This window comes from Hydra vulgaris, chromosome 09 (genome assembly GCF_038396675.1).
Source record: "Hydra vulgaris chromosome 09, alternate assembly HydraT2T_AEP".
In the NCBI taxonomy this organism is placed as follows: Eukaryota; Metazoa; Cnidaria; class Hydrozoa; order Anthoathecata; family Hydridae; genus Hydra; species Hydra vulgaris.
Window position 1 is genome coordinate 26,428,883 of NC_088928.1, and position 20,738 is coordinate 26,449,620.

Here is a 20,738-nt window from a genome sequence, read left to right on the forward strand (position 1 = left end):
TTGTTTTTATATATTTTCGATTATTTCTTTCATGATGTTCCATGTTTTTTTGGTATCTCCATTTGGTTTTTGAAGCAGTTTAGAATAATAAATTTTTTTAGAATGTTTTCTGATTTTTTCGAAAGGATTTTTATATTGTTTATAAGTAGATAGGTTATCTTCATTTCTGTTTTTCAAATATTTAACATATAGTTTTTGAAGATTTTTTGATTCCGCTGGTGATCCATGAACAGCTCAAATGTTGTACTTTGATTTCTTTTTCTTTGATTGGAAAATGATTATTATAGTGTTTTAGAAAAATATCTGTGAAAGTATTATATGCAGAGTTTGTGTTTCCGAGGTTACATTCTTGATACACTTTAACCCAATCTACTGCCGATAGTGTGTCTTTAAAACATTTTTTTCGAGTTATTACATATTTTTGTATCATGTTTTATTGTAAAGTAAATTGGAAAATGATCTGTTGTATCAAATTTTATTATTCCTGCTTTTAAGGAGGTATCTAGAAATGAGTTTGTTAGTATGTTATCTATAGCAGAAATAAAACTCGAGGTTACCCGTGTGAGTTTATTAATAATTGGTAAAATACAATGTTGAAACATGTTATCAAAAAATAATTTAGCAATCGGATACTCTTTGTATTTTAAACAATCAACAAAAAAAACAATGTTTAAGTCCCCGATACAGAACAACTTTTTTGCTCTTTATTAATTTTGAAAAAAATATCTTCTAGATAATTAGAACATTTTTTAATACTACCTTCAGGTAGCCTATAACAGGTAGAGACTATAATATTTATAAACTAGGAGTTGATGATCTCTATTGTAAAGACCTTACTATCGGGATTAGAAATGGAGTGATCTGTTCTCACTTTTATTACTTGATCATTCCCAACATAAATTGCGATCTCTCCTCCTTTTTTGTATGCTTTCCTTTCAGAAGATAATAATTTATAATTGGGAATTTGAAAGTTAGAGTTATTTTGAATTAATTCATCAGAACACTAGGTTTCAGTTAGGCAAATCATACTGAATAAATAACTGCAATCAATTAGGAAATGTTCAAGTTTGTCAAAATTTTTATTTATGCTTCTTATATTTATGTGAATTACCGTAAAATTATTTTTATAAGCTTCAAGTTCAATTTTAAAAGTTTCTGTTTCAAAATAACGAAAATTAAAATTATTCATTTAAAAAATTTGCGTATCAGCATCATTGAGTATACTATTCGCAGTTTCAAAGACGTTAAAGCGCATCATTTCAAAATCAATCATCATTTCAAAGTTTTTCGCAGCCTCCCAACTTTCGTCTGGTGTTTCTTGTAGTCCATCTATTCTTAAGTTGTTTCTTCTTGATCGACTTTCTATATCTATGGATTTTTTATACAATGAATTGATTTCTTTGTCACCTAAGTCATTTTCTATATTTAATATTTTACATTTGTTGTTATTATTGTCTTTCTCTAGCATGTCTAATCCATTTGTAATAATTTTGAGATTTGCACTGATTGTAAAGGTAAATGATTTTTCCTAGTCTTTTTATAAACGTTCCGTTTCTTTGAGAATACTTTTTTTATGTTCCTCAAACTTACTTGAAATCATTTTTTCGATGTTTTCAATTGTAATATCAATCTTTTTGTAAAAATTTCTCGCTATTAAATAACATGTCTTTCTTCCAAAAGAGCAGAACCGCAAAAAAAGTTAGTCAGAGAGGTAGTGATAAATTAATTGCCAGATTCAGTAAGAAAAAAGAAGACGGTCAAACAACACTTAAAGTTCAATTAAACTTAGTAATGGAACCAAATATTTTACGACGTTTTTATATACGCCCCCCATCCTACCTTTCTTAACCTTTCTTGATCACTGCACAGTGGGCCAGAATTCACTTTTACTGGACAAAATTCATAACTTATTTAATATTAGGGCTATATTGACTAAAATTAGGATGAGAAATAATATGATCGGCGCTTCTTATGAAGGTGTTATTTTTTTAATTCGTTGCTATGGATACCTAATTTTGGGCAGCAAAAACATAAATTTTTTTTTCAGATATTTTTACAAGTGCTATGTTCACCAATTTTACATAAGTGCCAATATGAGGTCACGCTTTTTAAAAAAGTAAATAAATTTTTTTTATTTAGTTGCTATGGATACCCAATTTTGCTTAGCAACAGCCAAATTTTATTAGTTTTATGTTTTATTTGTGCTATGTACACTATTTAGCACGTGTTTTATTATGAAATCTTCCCTTTGATCCTCGCTCACGAAAAGCAAAACTTTTTTCAGTTTAATATGATCAACTAGGGTTATTACACGTTCTATTACACGTTGCTGGATAAACTTGGTTCCCTGTAAAAAAATAATACTCTTAAAAAGGCCTCTTCACTCATCATCCCAATTGGCCACACTATCTCATCAACAACCTGCCATCCATGTATCAAGATTTTGTGCAAGCTCTGTGGCATGTAGTACCAGGGATAAAGTTGTATAAAAAGCTGTGCTGTTTCTAAGCAATAGTCTTTTAATTTATTAGCATCAACCATAAAACCAGGTGACAAAGTGCACAGCACAACATATATCCTTTTAATTAAATGCACATCAACATTGATAATTGCTGCTGTTTGTTTAGCGTTTCTAAAGAAACGTCGGGCAGTATTGCCATTATTTGATGATCCAGAACCATCAGACCTAGGGATATCAATCACCAGCCCAACTTCATTTTTGAACCGAGATTGAATTAAATTCTTTTTAGCTTTAACTTTTTCTTTGTCTGTATCTGACCTTAATGCCCATTTCTTCACTTCAGCTTTGTAGCCGACTTTTAACAAACACTCCATGCTACGAATCCATGCATGAAGTGTTGACAAACTATACTTCAATCCGGTCGGAGTTAATGCCAAATTGCAAACAATATTAAGTTGGTTCATTTGACTTGGCATTGAACCACAAACTGAGCAGCACTAACTTGAATTAGTAACTGTAGATAATGCAGTGGCTATTTTTCCATCTATCATGGTAACATCAACTTTGTGAAGAACAGTTAAGTTTTCATACTTAGGCAGAGGAGTTGTAGTTAAATTTCCAATAGCATTTTCAAGAAATTGATGCTCTGCATTCATTACATCAGTTGTCTCCTTTACAAACCTAAACCGCACAATTCGGCAGTACAATGTTGATGACGGATGTGGATTTCTCCAAACAATTTTCCCCACTTGACCAGAGAACCCTGTCAATTCAAGTGATACAAAGCAGGTAAGAAACAAACTTGCTTCTTGGAAAAAGCTTCTCTTTTCCAGCTCATCAGTAACTTGTGTATAAATGCCCAGTTGACCCATCAAAACCTACCTTTGAGCGCAGAACTAACCTATCAAAAACAAACGAATTGATAACATCATGTTGTACTTCCAACAACCGCAGCACAGTATGATCTACCAATGCTTGGAAATTGATGCGTGCAGAGTAATCTGTTGCTTCCCATGATTCACGACTAGGCAAACATCTCTCTTTTGCCTCACGTACATCATTGTATGGTGGATATAAATTACTTTATTTGCTTTTCGCATTGTTTCTTAAGCGCTGATATTAAGATTTGCTCATCTCATTATCTAACAAAAGAGCCAACGCTTCTTCAGATGTATTATCAGAATGATCTAGTTCAGCATCTTTGTTATCAGCCAACTTTATTGCTATCTGAGCATCTTTTCTTCTACCTTCTTTCCACAGGTGTGTGCCACTAGCAAACAGCAGCTCACAAGAGTTTGAAGCTGACAAAGTTGCAACTTTTCTTTTCTTTGTTTTTGAAGACGAATCTTCAAATGGTAATGTAGGTCGAGTTAGTTATTTTTACTCTCCTTCGTTAATGTATTAAAATCATTTTCAAGCCAAGCTGAATTCTTCCTAATAAACTTTGCATCGGTTCGTTTACTTCGAGTCCATCTTTTACCATATTTAGAAATAAATAAATGAAATTGACTCTCTTTAATAAAGTTATATACAAGTATACTGTCTTCTTTTTTATGTATTGACAGACTGTTGAGTCTGATAAACTGGTGAATTTCGTTTCTTGTGACACTCATGAAACCTAAATAAAAACAGCAGTTCAACATCTAAAATGAGTAACCCCACCAAACCAATTAAAACAGATTATTAAATCCATTTGGTTTGACTAGCGCTAAATTAATAAGAACAAAATTTGAATTACGATATATATATGTATATTATTGTTCAGTACTACGCTTAGTATGAGTAAGATCGTATTATATGTTTTCCGCGTTTTTGAAAATTTTGTGCAAATAAAAGTTTTTGAGCGCAATTACAGATTTTTTGTCAGGTAAGAGTTGTTCAAATGTGAAAGAAAACCAAAGTGGCGCCTAGTGGCAACCAAATTTATGAAATTATTAAAGAAAACATATATAAGCTTCAAAATATCTAAGTATAAAAGCAAGATGTAGCTATAAAAAAAAAAAACTTTGTCAAATAAAAGCAAAAGTCATACAATGAAATATAAAATAATAAGCGTGTTTAAAGTTGCTGCAAATATGTTAATTACATACCAATTTTAGTCAAACAACTTTTAAAATCCAGACAATATATAGAGTTATAATTTAATATTTTAAAAAGCGCAATATTTTATGTAAATGTTATTTATTTCCATCAATTTTTTAAACAACATTTTTCTCTTTATAACTTTTTTTTTTCTAATTTACATTTGCGTCTACTTCAACCACATCATAAGCATATTCATTAAAATTTTAAGTGTATATAAACGGTTTTAAATTGTTTTATAATATCTATATAATTGTTTAAAACCATTATGACATTATAATTCTGACTTTGGTTTTTATACTTTTGTCCAGTCACTGGCCCACTGTGCACTGTATATATATATATATATATATATATATATATATATATATATATATATATATATATATATATATATATATATATATATATATATATATATATATATATATATATATATATATATATATATATATATATATATATATATATATATATATATAGTCTTTACAGAGAAATATTAACGGACAAAAAATTATACATAATAAACCAATATATTTATTACAAAATAACTCGGTAAATAACCAATTAAAATAACCAACTGTCAATATATATATATATATATATATATATATATATATATATATATATATATATATATATATATATATATATATATATATATATATATATATATATATATATATCCATAATATATATATACAAATAGCCTGACTCCCTTGCGGGTCAGGCTATTTGTCAGTCGATGTAGCAGCACTCCCTTGCGAGTCAGGCTATTTATCAGTCGATGTAGCAGCACTCCCTTGCGAGTCAGGCTATTTGTCAGTCGATGTAGCAGCACTCCCTTGCGAGTCAGGCTATAAGATAGTCGATGTAGCAACACTCCGCGCATGATTTACAGTAAAAAAAATAAAAATAAAAACATTTTATTAAAAACATTAAAAATAAAAACATTTTATTAAAAAAAATAAAAACATTGTTTATATTGTTAAAAACATTCAGAATGTTTTTAAAATATTCTCAAATTAAATTAAATTTAATTTGAGAATGTTTTAAAAACAATTAAATTTGCGCTTTTGTGGTTTTTTTTAAAAACGATTTATTTGTAATTAAATTAATGGTTTTTACTTTCGTCCAACACGGAAATGTTGGACGAAAGTCAAAAGTAATTAAAAGTGACGTATGTGTTGGCGTAAGAATCACTTTTTTCCTTCCGCTCTTCCTAAAGCCAACAAACTATAGAACTATATATATATATATATATATATATATATATATATATATATATATATATATATATATATATATATATATATATATATATATATATATATATATATATATATATATATATATATATATATATATATATATATATATATATATATAGTTCTATAGTTTGTTGGCTTTAGGAAGAGCGGAAGGAAAAAAGTGATTCTTACGCCAACACATACGTCACTTTTAATTACTTTTGACTTTCGTCCAACATTTCCGTGTTGGACGAAAGTAAAAACCATTAATTTAATTACAAATTAATCGTTTTTTAAAAAAACCACAAAAACGCAAATTTAATTGACCAGAATGTTTTTAAAAACATTCTGAATGCTTTTATAACATTTTGAATGTTTTTAACAATATAAACAATGTTTTTATTTTTATTTTTTTTAATAAAATGTTTTTATTTTTATTTTTTTTAATAAAATGTTTTTATTTTTATTTTTTTTCTGTAAATCATGCGCGGAGTGTTGCTACATCGACTATCTTATAGCCTGACTCGCAAGGGAGTGCTGCTACATCGACTGACAAATAGCCTGACTCGCAAGGGAGTGCTGCTACATCGACTGACAAATAGCCTGACTCGCAAGGGAGTGCTGCTACATCGACTGAGGGTTTGGTTGGGGCAGGCAGTCTATCATTATTAAAAAAAAAAAATTCCGGTCTTGCATTTTAATTTTTACTTTTTGTCAACAAAATATCGAAAAAACTTTCGGACAACATCTAAGGGTTCTATATATATATATATATATATATATATATATATATATATAAACTGGCAGTAAAATAATAGTAAAATAATATTTTACTGTCAGTTTATTTATATATATATATATATATTTTTTTGACAGTTGGTTATTTTAATTGGTTATTTACCGAGTTATTTTGTAATAAATATATTGGTTTATTATGTATAATTTTTTGTCCGTTAATATTTCTCTGTAAAGACTTCTATTTTTTAATATATATTTCAGAGTTTTTTATTATTGTAAAATAATCTTTTGAAAATGTAAATAAAATTTTACGAAACATGTCAAGAATAAAAAACACCGTGTTATTTAAAAAAATAATTATATATATATACATATATATATATATATATATATATATATATATATATATATATATATATATATATATATATATATATATATAAACTATTGAAGAATCATTTAACAACCTTATTTTATTTAAATAATAAAAATAACATTTTTTTGTATAACCGTTTAATGAATGCTTTCGAGTCAAGTAAGCGCACATTCCGAAACGTTCCTTCCGTAAGAAACTGTTATTTAAGAAACGCAAGTTTTCTCTCGAAATGATTTGTTTTGCAAGTTTTTTTTTGTAAAGGGTTATTACGGAATTATTATTATTTTTTTCGTATAATGCGTTACGGAAGGTGAACTTGCGCATGTGCAACTTCCGCAATAGCAACTTGAAATACGGAAGATAAATAGTGCGAAATTTTTGTAAGTTTTTTTTTACGGCGAACAACCCTGTTGTTACGACTATTAAATAATTGGACTGTCAACGAAATTGACTTATGCATTTTCTAAAGTCGACAAAAATCAATTAATACCTTTTTGAAATTGACCAAGTCGACTAAAAGTCGAAGTATAGAAAAAATTTATTTTTTTGAAATAAGTTGTAATAAAAATAATAATGTAATTTATATTCGTTTTCTTTTTTTTTGATACCATATCATTAAATATGAATGAATGAGAGAAGGGTCGCTCTGACAACGAGACATCTTATATTTAGATCTTAATGATTTAGGGACCTTTATACTTAAATATTTGCTATATATCAAAAAAGTCATTTCAATCATATTTACAATGTGATTGTATACATTAATGACATTTAGATTTTGGAGCTTCACAACTTAATTTTGGCCTAGAGCCCTAATCATTATAATAGTACATTCTATTATTACTAAATGAACAAACAAAAATTAAAGATTAAAAAGTTAAATCGAATGAAAAGATATAAGAATTTTAAAATTTTTACTCGACTAAATCGATTATTTAAAGTCGACTTTTAGTCGATTTATTCGAAGTTGATAACAACACTAAAAAAAATGTTTCGTTAATTTTAGTCGGTCGGTTGCTTAGTCTGCAACTTAGTTTTAGTTATTAATATAACCAAGACTTTGAGGTAGTACTCCAACTATGACAAAACATAATTTGCGTTATATGCAATTTAAGAGTACACGGGGAAAAGAGTCACATTTATATAGTTTTGAGAAAGTACATATTAATCATTTATAAAAGTTTTCATATAAAGCATAGAAGTAAATTAAAAAAAATTATTTCTTGATTATTTTATTCGAAGTTTTCAGTTTTAATAAAATATGTAACTTTTATTAAAAAAAATTTTTCTTACTTTATACAAAGACTTTTATAAATGATTAATATATACTTTCTCAAAACTTTTTAAATGTGACTCTGCCGTTGTTTCCGGTGTACTCTTCAATTCTCATTGCTAGTTTTTTAAGATGATGACTTAAGGGATTTTTATCACTTAGAATTTTACTATTATGTTTAGACTTAAGGGGTGAACGACTAAAGTCCTAACATCATCATTGTTTTAATTTAAATTAGACTCAGCTGGTAATTTATTAGTCAAGTTCAAGAATCACTTATCATATAAGTTAATTTGTAAATGATCAATACTTAACTTGTTTTATTTTAGAACTTAAAATAAATATTTTATACAATAACTTTATATTTATTATAAATGACTTCAGTCTTTTTACGAAGAGGACTAAATAAATAGAGAAATAGTAAATTGATAAATTTGCTTATCATGATTATTTCCAAGATTGCGTCAGTGCACTACATAAAAAAGTTATGAACAAAACAGGAAGAAGAAAGTCAGCAGGTAAGCGTTGAAAGGACTCCGCTGAGAAACAGAAAGAAAAAAGCAGCAATGTTTAACGAAACTTGAAATCAAGCAAAATAATTATCGACAAGTGAATCACAATTAGTTAATGAAACTGATGCGATGTCTTCGGGTTATTCCAGTGATCCAGCGGACTGGAATTGTAGCAATACTAAGTTTGTCGATTACATAATAATATACCGTTATAAAATCAGCTCCGAAGAAATTAATTTTTGAGGTCTGAGTAACGTGACAGTACAGTAAACCTGCGACGGGCTACAAAATAAATTTTCTTTTGAAGTCACGTAAACAGAGAAAAAAATTGCGTGAATAGTTGATATACTTTGCAAAAAATGCCAGCTTTTGTTGCCTGTCCTGCTTTTATTTGGCAAAACAAATGGCAGTCTGGTAGGGCGGTGGTGGATTGAGGTTTAGCGTTAGATTGTAGAGTTAGGTAGGGGGGGGGGGGCAGAAATTAACTTTTATACTAGTTAATACAAAAAAATTTTCTAAAAGATTTCATTTCCAGCGGGTACAGACACGTTCGTTCATATAAATAGATGGACGTTTAAAACATTATAGATCAAAAGCGCCGCCAGTTACTAAAGTTCTATGCGATTTTAATTTTTAGCGTCATTTTTTGAAATAATTTTACGTACCAAAATATAAATGACATTTTTGCTTTGCTAACTTCTTTCAGTAAATGTTTTATTACCCGTAAAATACTAACTTTTGCAATATATAAATTTTATGTAATTAAGAATGTCTTACGCATTTGAAAATATTTTAAATAATATGTAAGCTTTGTTTTATAATAGCTTTTTTGTTAAAAAAACTTTGATGTCAAAAATAATGTTTTTGTAAAAATGGAATATGTGATATACTAATATGAGTATTGTACAGTAAAAAGAATTTTCTACGTGTTGTAGGTCATATCATAAATCATTTAAAGATTGAACTACAGATTGTTGGCAACCATTACTTTCTACACTTTGAATTTATAATAAAGTTTAAACTTCTCATTTTTGAAGAAACCAAATCTTTTTTAGTCTCAAAACTTAGTTTTGATATTTTTCGGTATTAGAACTTTTTTACAAGTAGTGTTCTAGAACAATCATATAACTTTGTTATATTGTTATACAGGAGTTATACAAGGGTAATTAAATATATAATACTTTTTAACAAAATAATAAAACATATTAATCACAATACTTTGCATAACAAAGTTTTTTTATTTAATTGGATAGATGAGACATTTGTCATTTTGAAGTATATTTGAATAAAAATATTTACAGCCAACGTTTTCTATTGTTTTGCTATTGTTATTTATAACAATTACCAGCGCGGATATCTTGACTTTTAAACAATTAGTTAAACGTCCATCTCACTGATCTCAAAATATAACTTTATTTATATTTTGAGATTTGAGATTTTATATTTTGTTATATTTTGATATTTGAGATTTAACTTTAGTTATATTTTGAGATCAGTGGTCCATCTATATTAATACATCTTTGTTTGGACAAGGACATATAAATAGACGGACTTATGACGCATTGTTATAAATCAAAGGCGCTGCCAATTTCTTAAATTATATGCGGGTTATATTTTTTGGCGTCGTTTTTTAAAATATTTTTATAAAATATACCGACATTTAGCTGACATTTTTACTTAGCTAACTTCTTTCAGTAAACACTTTATTACCCATAAAATGCTAACTTTTGGGAAATAAAAATCCAATATGTGTAATTAAGAATGCCTCATGTGTTTGTATATTTTAATTGATAAGCGAGCTTTGTTTAATAATAACATATTTGTAGAAAAAACTTTGACGTCAAAAATAACGTTTTTGTAAAAATGCAATATGTGATACCTGTTATGCATCCATTTAAAACAAACATAAAACAACCGTGACATTCATTTAAAACAGCCATGACATTCATTTAAATCATCGTGACAATCGATTAAAACAATCGTGATTTTCGGTTAAAACATTTAACGCCTGCGCAATCTTAACTTCTATATTACTCACAAAAAAAAAAGGTTTTATTTATATATTTAAATTTTTTTTTATTAACATTATGTTAATTTATTTTAATTTAATGGAATCTATTTTATTTTTAAGTTGATGCCATATTTTTTTTAAATGGATAAAAAACCCTGTAAGGCGTACACACATGTATACATATTTATTAAGCTTCAACTAATTCATACCGTTTAGGTACACATTCTTTACATGGCCTTATCTTATTGGTAAAACAACCATAACGTTAATCTAAAATATGCATGATGATTAACACCTCTTTAATATATAATAGTATTTATTTTGTTTGAGACAGTAGTTGTGCGTTTAGCTGCTTTGGATAAGGCGTTCTCTTCATGCTCGGAAAGGCCGAGGAGCGAATCTCCACTTGGACAATTTTACTTCTTTTTCTTTAATATCTTGGTGCTCTTATACTTGCTGTGACACGATTCCCATATTCTTTTTTCATAGAATACACATCTCTCAACATCAAGCCTCTCAGTGTATTTTCAAAGTAAGGCGTACGCACATACCGGGTTTTGCATCCATTTAAATCAAATATGAAATTCGTTTAAAATTAAAATAAATTCCATTAAATTACAATAAATGAATACAATATCAATAAAAAATAAATTTAAATAATATTTAATAAATAAATATGTAAATAAAACATTTTTTTTTGAATAAAATAGAATGTTTGGATTGCGCATGCGTTAAATGTTTTAATTGAAAATTACGATTTTTTTATTGATTGTCACGATGTTTTAAATGATTATTATTTTTTTTTTTTTTATAATTCACCTCCCCAAGGCCGAGAAGGCCACTACAGATGAGAAGGCTACTTGTGGTTATAACCCTCTCTCAACTCTATAACTCCGAAACAAAAACCTCGAAGAACAAGGCCGCTCCGCGGAGAAACAAGTTGGGCGCGGTACTACCAGGAACGTGGTTGGAATCGAACTTGGAACCTCTCGCTTATGAAGCGAGCGCTCTACCACTACACCACTACCGCAAATGAATGTCATAATTGTCTTAAATGGATGTCATGTTTATTTTCAATGGATTCAAAACCCGGTAATATTGTAATAAAAATATTGTGAAAAAAAGAATATTGTAAATATAAATACTGTGAAAAAAAGAAATTTCTACGTGTCGTGGATTATATCACAGATCATTTATAGATTGAACTAGAAATAATTGGCAATCGCTACTCGCCACTATTAGATTGTTCGGTATTTGAATTTTTTATAAAAAGTAGAGTTCTAGAATAATCATACAATTTAAAATTTTATATATTTATACAGGAGTAATACAAGCAGTTATACTAACTGAATCAATCAAGAAGAAACAACTTAAGAATAGATGGACTACAAGAAACACCAGACGAAAGTTGGGAAGGCTGCGAAAAACCTGTCAAAGAAATTTTCAAAACAAAACTGAAAATACAAAGCAAAATGGTGGTTGAACGAAGTTATTGTGTTGGACAGTTCAAAGACAACAAGCCAAGAACATTTGTCTTAAAACTTTTAAACTTCCAAGACAAAAACTAAATTCTCAATGCTGTAAAGTATCTTAAAAGAACTGGCCTATACATAAATGAAGACTTCGCTCAAGAAACAATATATCATCGAAAAATGCTGTGGGAAGAAGTTAAAAAACTAAGAAGAGAAGGTAAATACGCCATTTTAAAATACGATAAAATATTTACACGAGGTTTTAAAAATTAACGCTAAACTAGAAGGAATAACGCTACACTAGGAAGATTTCGTACAATTCCAGAAAAATAAAATTCTTTCGGAAGGATACTGAGAACCAGGAATTTTTTTTTTCGTTCCGAATTTTACGAAACAAAAAAACCCGTCGATGTTCATTTCGCAAATGCTACTTACGAAATGTAGCCTTTCGCAAGTTGAATTACGAAATAAAACTATTTTGCTATATACGAAAGTAGCGCTTACGGAAGTCGCACTTGCCGAATGAGCTCTTTCGCTAAACGACGTTTTGAAGTCTATAAAAAAAATTTTGTTGGCTAAAAGAATTAAATTCTAAAAAGTAAAAATTTTTTGTACCAAAACATTTATAATAAAATTTTATATTCAGTATTGAAACATATAAACATTTTAAGGTTTAATTTTTAAAAATAATGATAAAAAACCAAATTTCTTTCGAAACGAAACTCTTTCGCACCGCAACTTGCGAAACAGTTCTTAATGGAAAAAAATTTACGAAACGTGGCATAATAAATATACAGGGTGAGGCAAAATTAACTCCCCTATTTGAAAGAGCTTTTATTTTTTATTTTGATATTAACTGTCATTATTTTTTTTACAGTTGTAAAGTAGAATAGCACAAAACTAATTATGAATCGATTCAATCCACAACAACGTGCAGAAATCGTGACTATTTTTATTCAAAAAAATAAGTCAGTTGTGTTAGCTCAACGAGAATATCGAAAAAGACATCGTAATCAATCAGCACCTGATAATAAAACAATTCATGCTTTATCAAATCAATTTGAACAATATGGAACAACTTTAGACTCGCCATTCTGGAAGACCAAGAACAACCCGCTCTGAAGAAAATATCGCTCATGTTTGTGAAAGTGTTGTCCAAAAACATCAACAAGAAGACGTGCTCAACAATTAAACTTTTCTCAGCGCTCTCTTCGATGAATTTTGAAAAAAGATTTACACCTTTTCCCTTATAAAATCCAGTTAGTGCAAAAGCTATTGCCCAGAGACCATAATCAGCGTTTGAAGTACAGTAATGTCATTTTGAATCTTGCGAGAGAAATTGATAATTTTAGTGAAAAAATGATAATGAGTGACGAAACTCAGTTTCATCTCATTGGCCATGTCAATAAACAAAATTCTCGATTCTGGGGAAGTGAAAGCCCACAAATCATTCATGAAATATCATTGCATCCACAAAAAAATAACAGTTTGGTGCGCTGTTCATGCCAAAAATGTCATTGGACCTTAATTTTTTGAAGACAAAAATGAACAAACAACAACTGTTACTGGTGATAATTATCGACAAATGATCCGAGACTTTTTAATGCCACAAATGGAAGAACAAAATCTAGACAATATGTGGTTTCAACAGGACGGTGCCACACCACATACAGCCAAAGAAACAACACGGATTTTGAAAGACCTTTTTCCAGGTTGATTAATTTCTCGTTTTGGTGATTTGAATTGGCCTTCAAGATCACCTGATTTAACAGCTCCAGACTTCTATTTATGGGGTTATTTAAAAGAAAAGGTGTACGTGAATAAACCACAAACTCTTGATTAACTGAAAAACAATATTCGACAAGAAATAGAAAATATACCGGTTAAAATACTAAAAAAAGTAATGATATATTCAATAAAAAGAGCTGATTTGTGTAGAACCGCTAAAGGTGGACATTTAGTTGATATCATTTTTGAAAATTGACAAACAAAAAATTTAAATGCTAAATAAACATATTATTTGAAAAAATCATTTATTTCAAAATTGTTAGCAAACCAAATGGGGGAGTTAATTTTGCCTCACCCTGTATTTAATTACGTTTTATGAATCAAATACGTATAATTAACTTAGTAATTAAAATACTAATTTTTTATATGATATTGATAAGTTTCAGTTTTAAACTTTTATAAAAAAATCAAGACTTTGATCAAATATACTTTTTAGAATGTCATTTAATTCATAAGAATTAAATAAAGAAGGATAACTTGAACATACGAATGCAATTGCGTAATCGGGAAACAATGCCTATGTTGAAATCAAAAAAAGTCCTAATTTAAATCATGAATGCTAAAACTTAATTATGTAATAAAATGCTTAAAAATAGCTCTCACTTGTTTTCAAATAGAATAATTTTATGTTTAGTCAGTTTCAATTTTTTTATTTTTGAGGTGCTCTGTTATATGCGCTTTCGCTTTTATTACCTCAATAACAACAAGTAAATTTTAAAAAAATTTGAAAACATTCTTTTCAATTATTTTTCTAGAATGTTTTCCTTTACAAAAAAAAAAAAAAAGTCAGGGTGGGAAGGGTATTTGTTGCCCCTTGTGTCGTTGGCCCTGATAATGTTTTAATTTTCAACTTCCTAACATTATTGGGAATATACAACTGCTGAAAGTTTTAAATCTCTAGCTCTTATCTCTAGCAGTAAAAATTTAGTTGCAAGGCTTTGCAGCAAAATAGCGGGCATGTACAATTCAACCCTTCCTCGGTTCTTTGTCCCTGGAAACAATTTTAACATAGAAGCTCTTCAGGATTTCTTTTCCTCAAAATAACTCAAAATTTCCGTTTTTTTATTTAAATTTTAGCTGCGTTAGGCCCCCTTACTTTCTGTTTTAGTAACCCCCCTGTCTTCTTTACCTTTCTAGGTCACTATATATATATATATATATATATATATATATATATATATATATATATATATATATATATATATATATATATATATATATATATACAGTATTGGACAAAACATTTGCAACCAACATCGAACAATGCTAAAAAGTGTTCCTAATTTTACATGTCTTAAAAACGAAACGAACTATGCTACCACAGCAAACAGTTCAGGAGTCTGGAGTCATAGCATGTCATGACATGAGCAATCAGCTGACAGGTGACAGCACACAGGCAGAATTTCGTTGACAAGTGCCATTTTGCAGCGGACACACAAGTGCAACTTTTTTGGTTTGTTTCATTTTCTTAAGTCTGGTCCGTGTCAACGTCACGGAAGTTTTTTAATAATTAAAGGAAGTATCCAGAAGTTTCCAGAAGCATGCAGAAGCTTCCAGAAGTTTCCAGAAGAAGCATCTGGAAACATCCAGTAGCATCCAGAAGTATCCAGAAACATTCAGAAGCATCCAGACGCATCCAGAAGCTTCCAGAAGCATCGAAAAGAAGCATCTAGAATCTTCCAGAACAAGTTCACACAGGTTCATTTTACTATATAAGAGACATGTAAATCGACATTTAATCCAGTCAGTATATGGAAGTCAATCAGTCAGTATTATCAAGACAGTTTATCGAAGTGAGTTTTATCAAAGTGTTTTATCGTAGAACATCAATACAAGAAGTGAAATACAGCAAGTGTTTCATTACATCAATACAGTCCACATCCAACCAAGACGTTTTGTTCCACAGGGCATTATTGTATCATCACAAGGTAAATGTAACACGGTAAACTTTGAGAAGCGTGATTATTTATTTTTTATTATTTTTATGACATCAAGTGCAAAAATGGCTCCCGACAGTCTTGGATTGGAACTAAGAGAGAAAATTATTGGCGATTACGTATGTGGAATGTCACAAAAAAGAATTTGTACAAAAAATGGACCGTATCAAGACTATGTTCCAAATATCGTTCTACGGTGAAGTTGGCAGCAGATAACAAAGGTGGAAGACCGCGTTCCACCACTTCTAGAGAGGATTCTATGATTGTCAGATCCGTCAAGAAGGATCCCTGGATATCATCAGTCGAGATACAAAAGCAATTAGAGCTGCCTGCATCGGACTGAACAATCAGACGACATGCTGTTGAAGCTGGATTGTTTTCTCGACGCCCTGCAAAGAAACCGCTGATTTCACTAAAAAACCAGAAGAAAAGACACCTGTTTGCTACATCTCATATTGACTGGAATGTGCAGAAATGGCGAACTGTCCTGTTCAGTGATGAATTGAAGTTCAACATCATTGGGAGCGATAGCATTTGCTGTGTACGTCGACCGGCCGGAAAATGCCTCAATTTACGTTACTGCCATAAGACCGTGAAGCATGGTAGAGGCAATGTAATGGTCTGGGTGTGTTTTTCTGCTAACGGTCTAGGTCCAATACATCAAAACGATGGAATAATGGACCGTTTCATGTATAAAAATTCCTGAAAGATGTTATGTTACCTCATCCTGAATGGAATATGCCAATAAAATGGAATTTTCAGCAAGACAACGATCCGAAACACACTGCAAAAGTAGTCAAGCAGTGGTTTCAAGACAACCACCTATCGGTGATGGAATGGCTGCCTTAACCTCCGGATCTCAACCCTATCGAGAACCTGTGGAAGATCGTCAACCGCAGAATTAATCGTGAAGGTGTTCGTAATAAGGATCAACTTATTGAACAAATTCAAAAGGCCTGGGCAGCGATTCCACAAAGCTTCATTAATCACCTGATCGAATCTATGCCTCGAAGATGCAAGGCTGTGATCGACAACAGAATTGATGTATACAAAAACGTTCTAAGTCATAAAAACTATTTTTTCGGGGAACGAGAAAAAACTTATTAAATCCAAAGTACATAGTTAAAGTTGTCTGACTTAAAAATAGTTTGTCTGACTTAAAAATAGTAATAAGTCATATTATTTTTAAGTTGTCTGACTTAAAAATAGTATGACTTAGAACGTTTTTGTATTCATCGATTCAACAAAGGATTCGCCACGAAATATTGATAGCGAAATACAGCTTGGTCAACATTTTGTCGAGTTTCACTCGTTTTGTCCAGAAGGAAATCAACTTTTTTTAATACTTTAGATTAATTTATTAATTTTCGTGTACAAATAATGAACTTTGTGATGAATAAAACTTGAAGAACTTTGTCTCTAAACAGTTACATAGTTATTTCTCTAAATTGAAAAAATGCAGCACATTTTTTCAATTTAGAGAAATAACTATGTAACATTTTTTCAAATATATATATATATATATATATATATATATATATATATATATATATATATATATATATATATATATATATATTATATATATATATATATATATATATATATATATATATATATATATATATATATATATATATATATATATATATATATATATATATATATATATATATATATATATATATATATATATATAGATAGATAGATAGATAGATAGATAGATAGATAGATAGATAGATAGATAGATAGATATGCAAAAACTATTGAAAAATTATTCAACAACATTATTTTATTTAAACAATAAATAATAACATTTTTTTGTATAACAATTTAATGAGTGCTTTCGAGTCACATTCCGAAACGCTCCTTCAGTAAGGAACTGTTACGCAAGTATTCTTTCGAAATGTTTCGCAAGTTCATTTTCGTAAAGGGTTATTTCGGAATAATTATATATTTTTTTCGTATGATGCCTTACGGAAGGTGAATTTGCTCAAGTACAATTTCCGCAATACCAACTTGAAATACAGAAGATAAAAATGCAAAATTTTCGTAAGTTTTTGTTTACGGCGAACAATCCTAATATATACAGTATTTTTTAAGAATATAGTAAAATATAATAAACGCAATACTTTCCACAATAAAGTTTTTTTATTTAATTGGATAGGTTAGTCAGTTATCATTTTGATGTATAGTTATATAATAGTATTTCCACGTGACGCAAATGTTTCCTAATGTTTAGCTAGTGTCATTTATAAAAATTGATAACGCGGATATCTTGGCTTTTAAACAATTAGTTGAACGTCCATCTACTATTACGTCCTTGGTTGGACTTGTAACGTTTAAGGCAATGTGTAGACGTCTTACGGACGTCTGTGCCCACTGGGTTAAAGCAAAATGATTCATTAATTATTTAAAGTCTATGCTCTCAGCAAATTCACATTCGATTGAAATTAATGTCAATTTAAAAAGACAGTGTTTTTTCATTGTTGATCACAGATAATTTTTGATAATCTTTAGTCTACTGAAACTTCTCTAATCATAAGTAGATGTAAAAGGATGTGTCAAGTCAATTTTGTAGAGTATAAACAAGTTAGGAAAATAAGTTAGGAAAACAAGTTAGGAAAACAATCTACTTCTCTATTAAGAATAAATGTATGTCTTTCGTTTGTAGTTCAGTAGTCATTGCTGGAGATATTGATGCATACACATCTTTGAAAGTAGCGAGTAGATTTCAAGTGGGGAGGGGTGCCCCAAGGGTTTCTACCAAAAACATTTTTAACGCATAAAAACAAATCTAAATTGTCCCACTATGTTAAAACCAGTTAATTCATAATTTTTTGTTTTTTTCCTTTAAAATAAAATTGTTTACCGTTTTAAGTCATTGTAGTTTTATGAATATCTGTCACTGTAAAGAAGTTATTTACAAACTAGACTTGTATAGGCATGAATGCCTGTCAACCAGTTATACAAATATATTATGTATGTGGTATACTTTCTGATTTTTAATCATAAATTATAATTTCTTCTTTTAGGTAATTGTCTAATTAGTCATTTAGTTTATATAGTTATTTATTTACTTATTTGTTTAGTTATTCACTTATTGTGTATATATATATATATAAAAGTTTTGCTCAGTTTTTAAAACTACCTATTACATATGCTGAAATTTTTTTTACCCTTCTTAAGTCATTATTACATGACCTTGGTATCCCAGAAGAACTTTCTTATTGTCAGTCCTATGATGACGCAAATACCATTGTTGTTAAAATTTCTGGACTGCATGAAAGAGCAAAAGACATTGCACTCCTATGTTTACACATTGTTATGGTGACAATTGGAATCTAGTAATGATGCTGTGAGTTCTAATTTGCAATCAATTATTTTTTGGAACCATATTTTTTTATTAACAGTTTTTCAAGATTACCGTTACTTTTAAAGAGGAGCAAAGTCAGAGTGTGGAAAGATTTGTCCCGAAGCCTGCAACGTCTCTGCGACACGTGGGATGGGCATCCAGCACAGCATTAGTTGATTTTTTATTACAGAATTTTCCAAATTTGTGCAGGGAAGATAAAAAAATTGTAAAGGCCAGCACCTGGAAGAAGCAGTTCTAGTATCTCTTCAGAAACTTGAACGTTTGGTTCCTCTAGTGTTTTGGCGTAAACTGCTAACACAAGTTTTTAAATTACGTTTACATTTACATATGAGTTTTTGAATTTCAACTTAAAAACATGAAGAAAAAAAAAGACTAGAAAATTAACAGGAACTAGAAAAAGAAGTCCTTTGTCTTAAAGTTCAAAATAACAACAGATAATCAACGGAAAAGAGTTGGAAACAAAAAGTGAATTTGAATTTAATGAAAAAAAAGAAAGAATTTTGTTGTTAATGCTTACTTGGTATCACTAGACTCTGTGATAAGCACAATAAAAACTGCTTTGAACGGATCATAAAAGTTGACCAAAAATTCAAATGTTTAGATCCAAAGAGTTATGGGAATGTAGATAGTTTAGAATATATCAAATTTCTCAATATTCAACGGTATCCAAACTTTAAATAATGTTGTTCAAAAATTTCTATTTCTGTAAGAAATCTTCACAAAAAAATGAGTTGTTCACAAAAAAATGAGCACAGATGAGTTGAATAGTAACAATGTCCTAAATTTCAGCTATAAATAAAGGTGAACTATGAGTGATTAATTTTCGCTAACTATAAATAACGGTGAACTATGAGTTAGGAATTTCAGCTAACTATAAACTATGAGTGAACTATGAATGAGGAAAAATTATCAAATTTAGTGCCAATTGAAAGAAAAAAATGATCTAGATCAAGAAGCTGTTCTGAGTAGTTTTGCCCGTATGAAGCCAATACGAATAAAGCTAAATTAAGTTTTCAGACACCATATTCTCAATGTGTTTTTGGGAAAATTATGCCATATTTAACAAATTTCTGTATTATCAGCATTTTAAACTCTTGTTATAAGCAATTTAACAATTTTTGAGTAAATCCAGAAAATTAATTTCTTATTGTAAAAAGGCACCATTTTGCTATTTTGGCCCCGGAAGCGAATGACCCTCGCTACGCCACTAATTTGCTTACAAAATTTTAAAAATGTTACCTTATGCCTAACCTTAAACTCGATGTTTTCAAATTTAACATCTAAGATTTAGAAATGATCTGCGACTTGCTGCAGTAACAGGCACAGTAGAATTTTTGTAAAATGCTATTGTAACCTTGTTTTAAGGTGTCTAAACAAATAAAAAGAAATGTCATAACAAACATATTTTTAAGATAACACTGTTGGTTAAACAAACATTTTTTTTAACCAACTGCTTTTAATC

The 20,738-nt window shown here is 29.3% G+C and overlaps 1 protein-coding gene across 1 annotated transcript in view; it reads right to left on the reverse strand.

Annotated features, from left to right (window-relative positions):
• LOC100201536 (receptor-like tyrosine-protein kinase kin-16) overlaps window positions 1-10,660 on the reverse strand; it is a 120,827-nt gene extending 110,167 nt beyond the window's left edge. The window contains exon 1 of the mRNA XM_065805178.1: window positions 10,572-10,660. Within this exon, the coding sequence (XP_065661250.1) occupies window positions 10,572-10,615 (44 nt within the window). The 5' untranslated portion in view covers window positions 10,616-10,660. The remainder of the gene's footprint in view (window positions 1-10,571) is intronic.
• Between the last annotated feature and the right edge of the window lie 10,078 nt (window positions 10,661-20,738).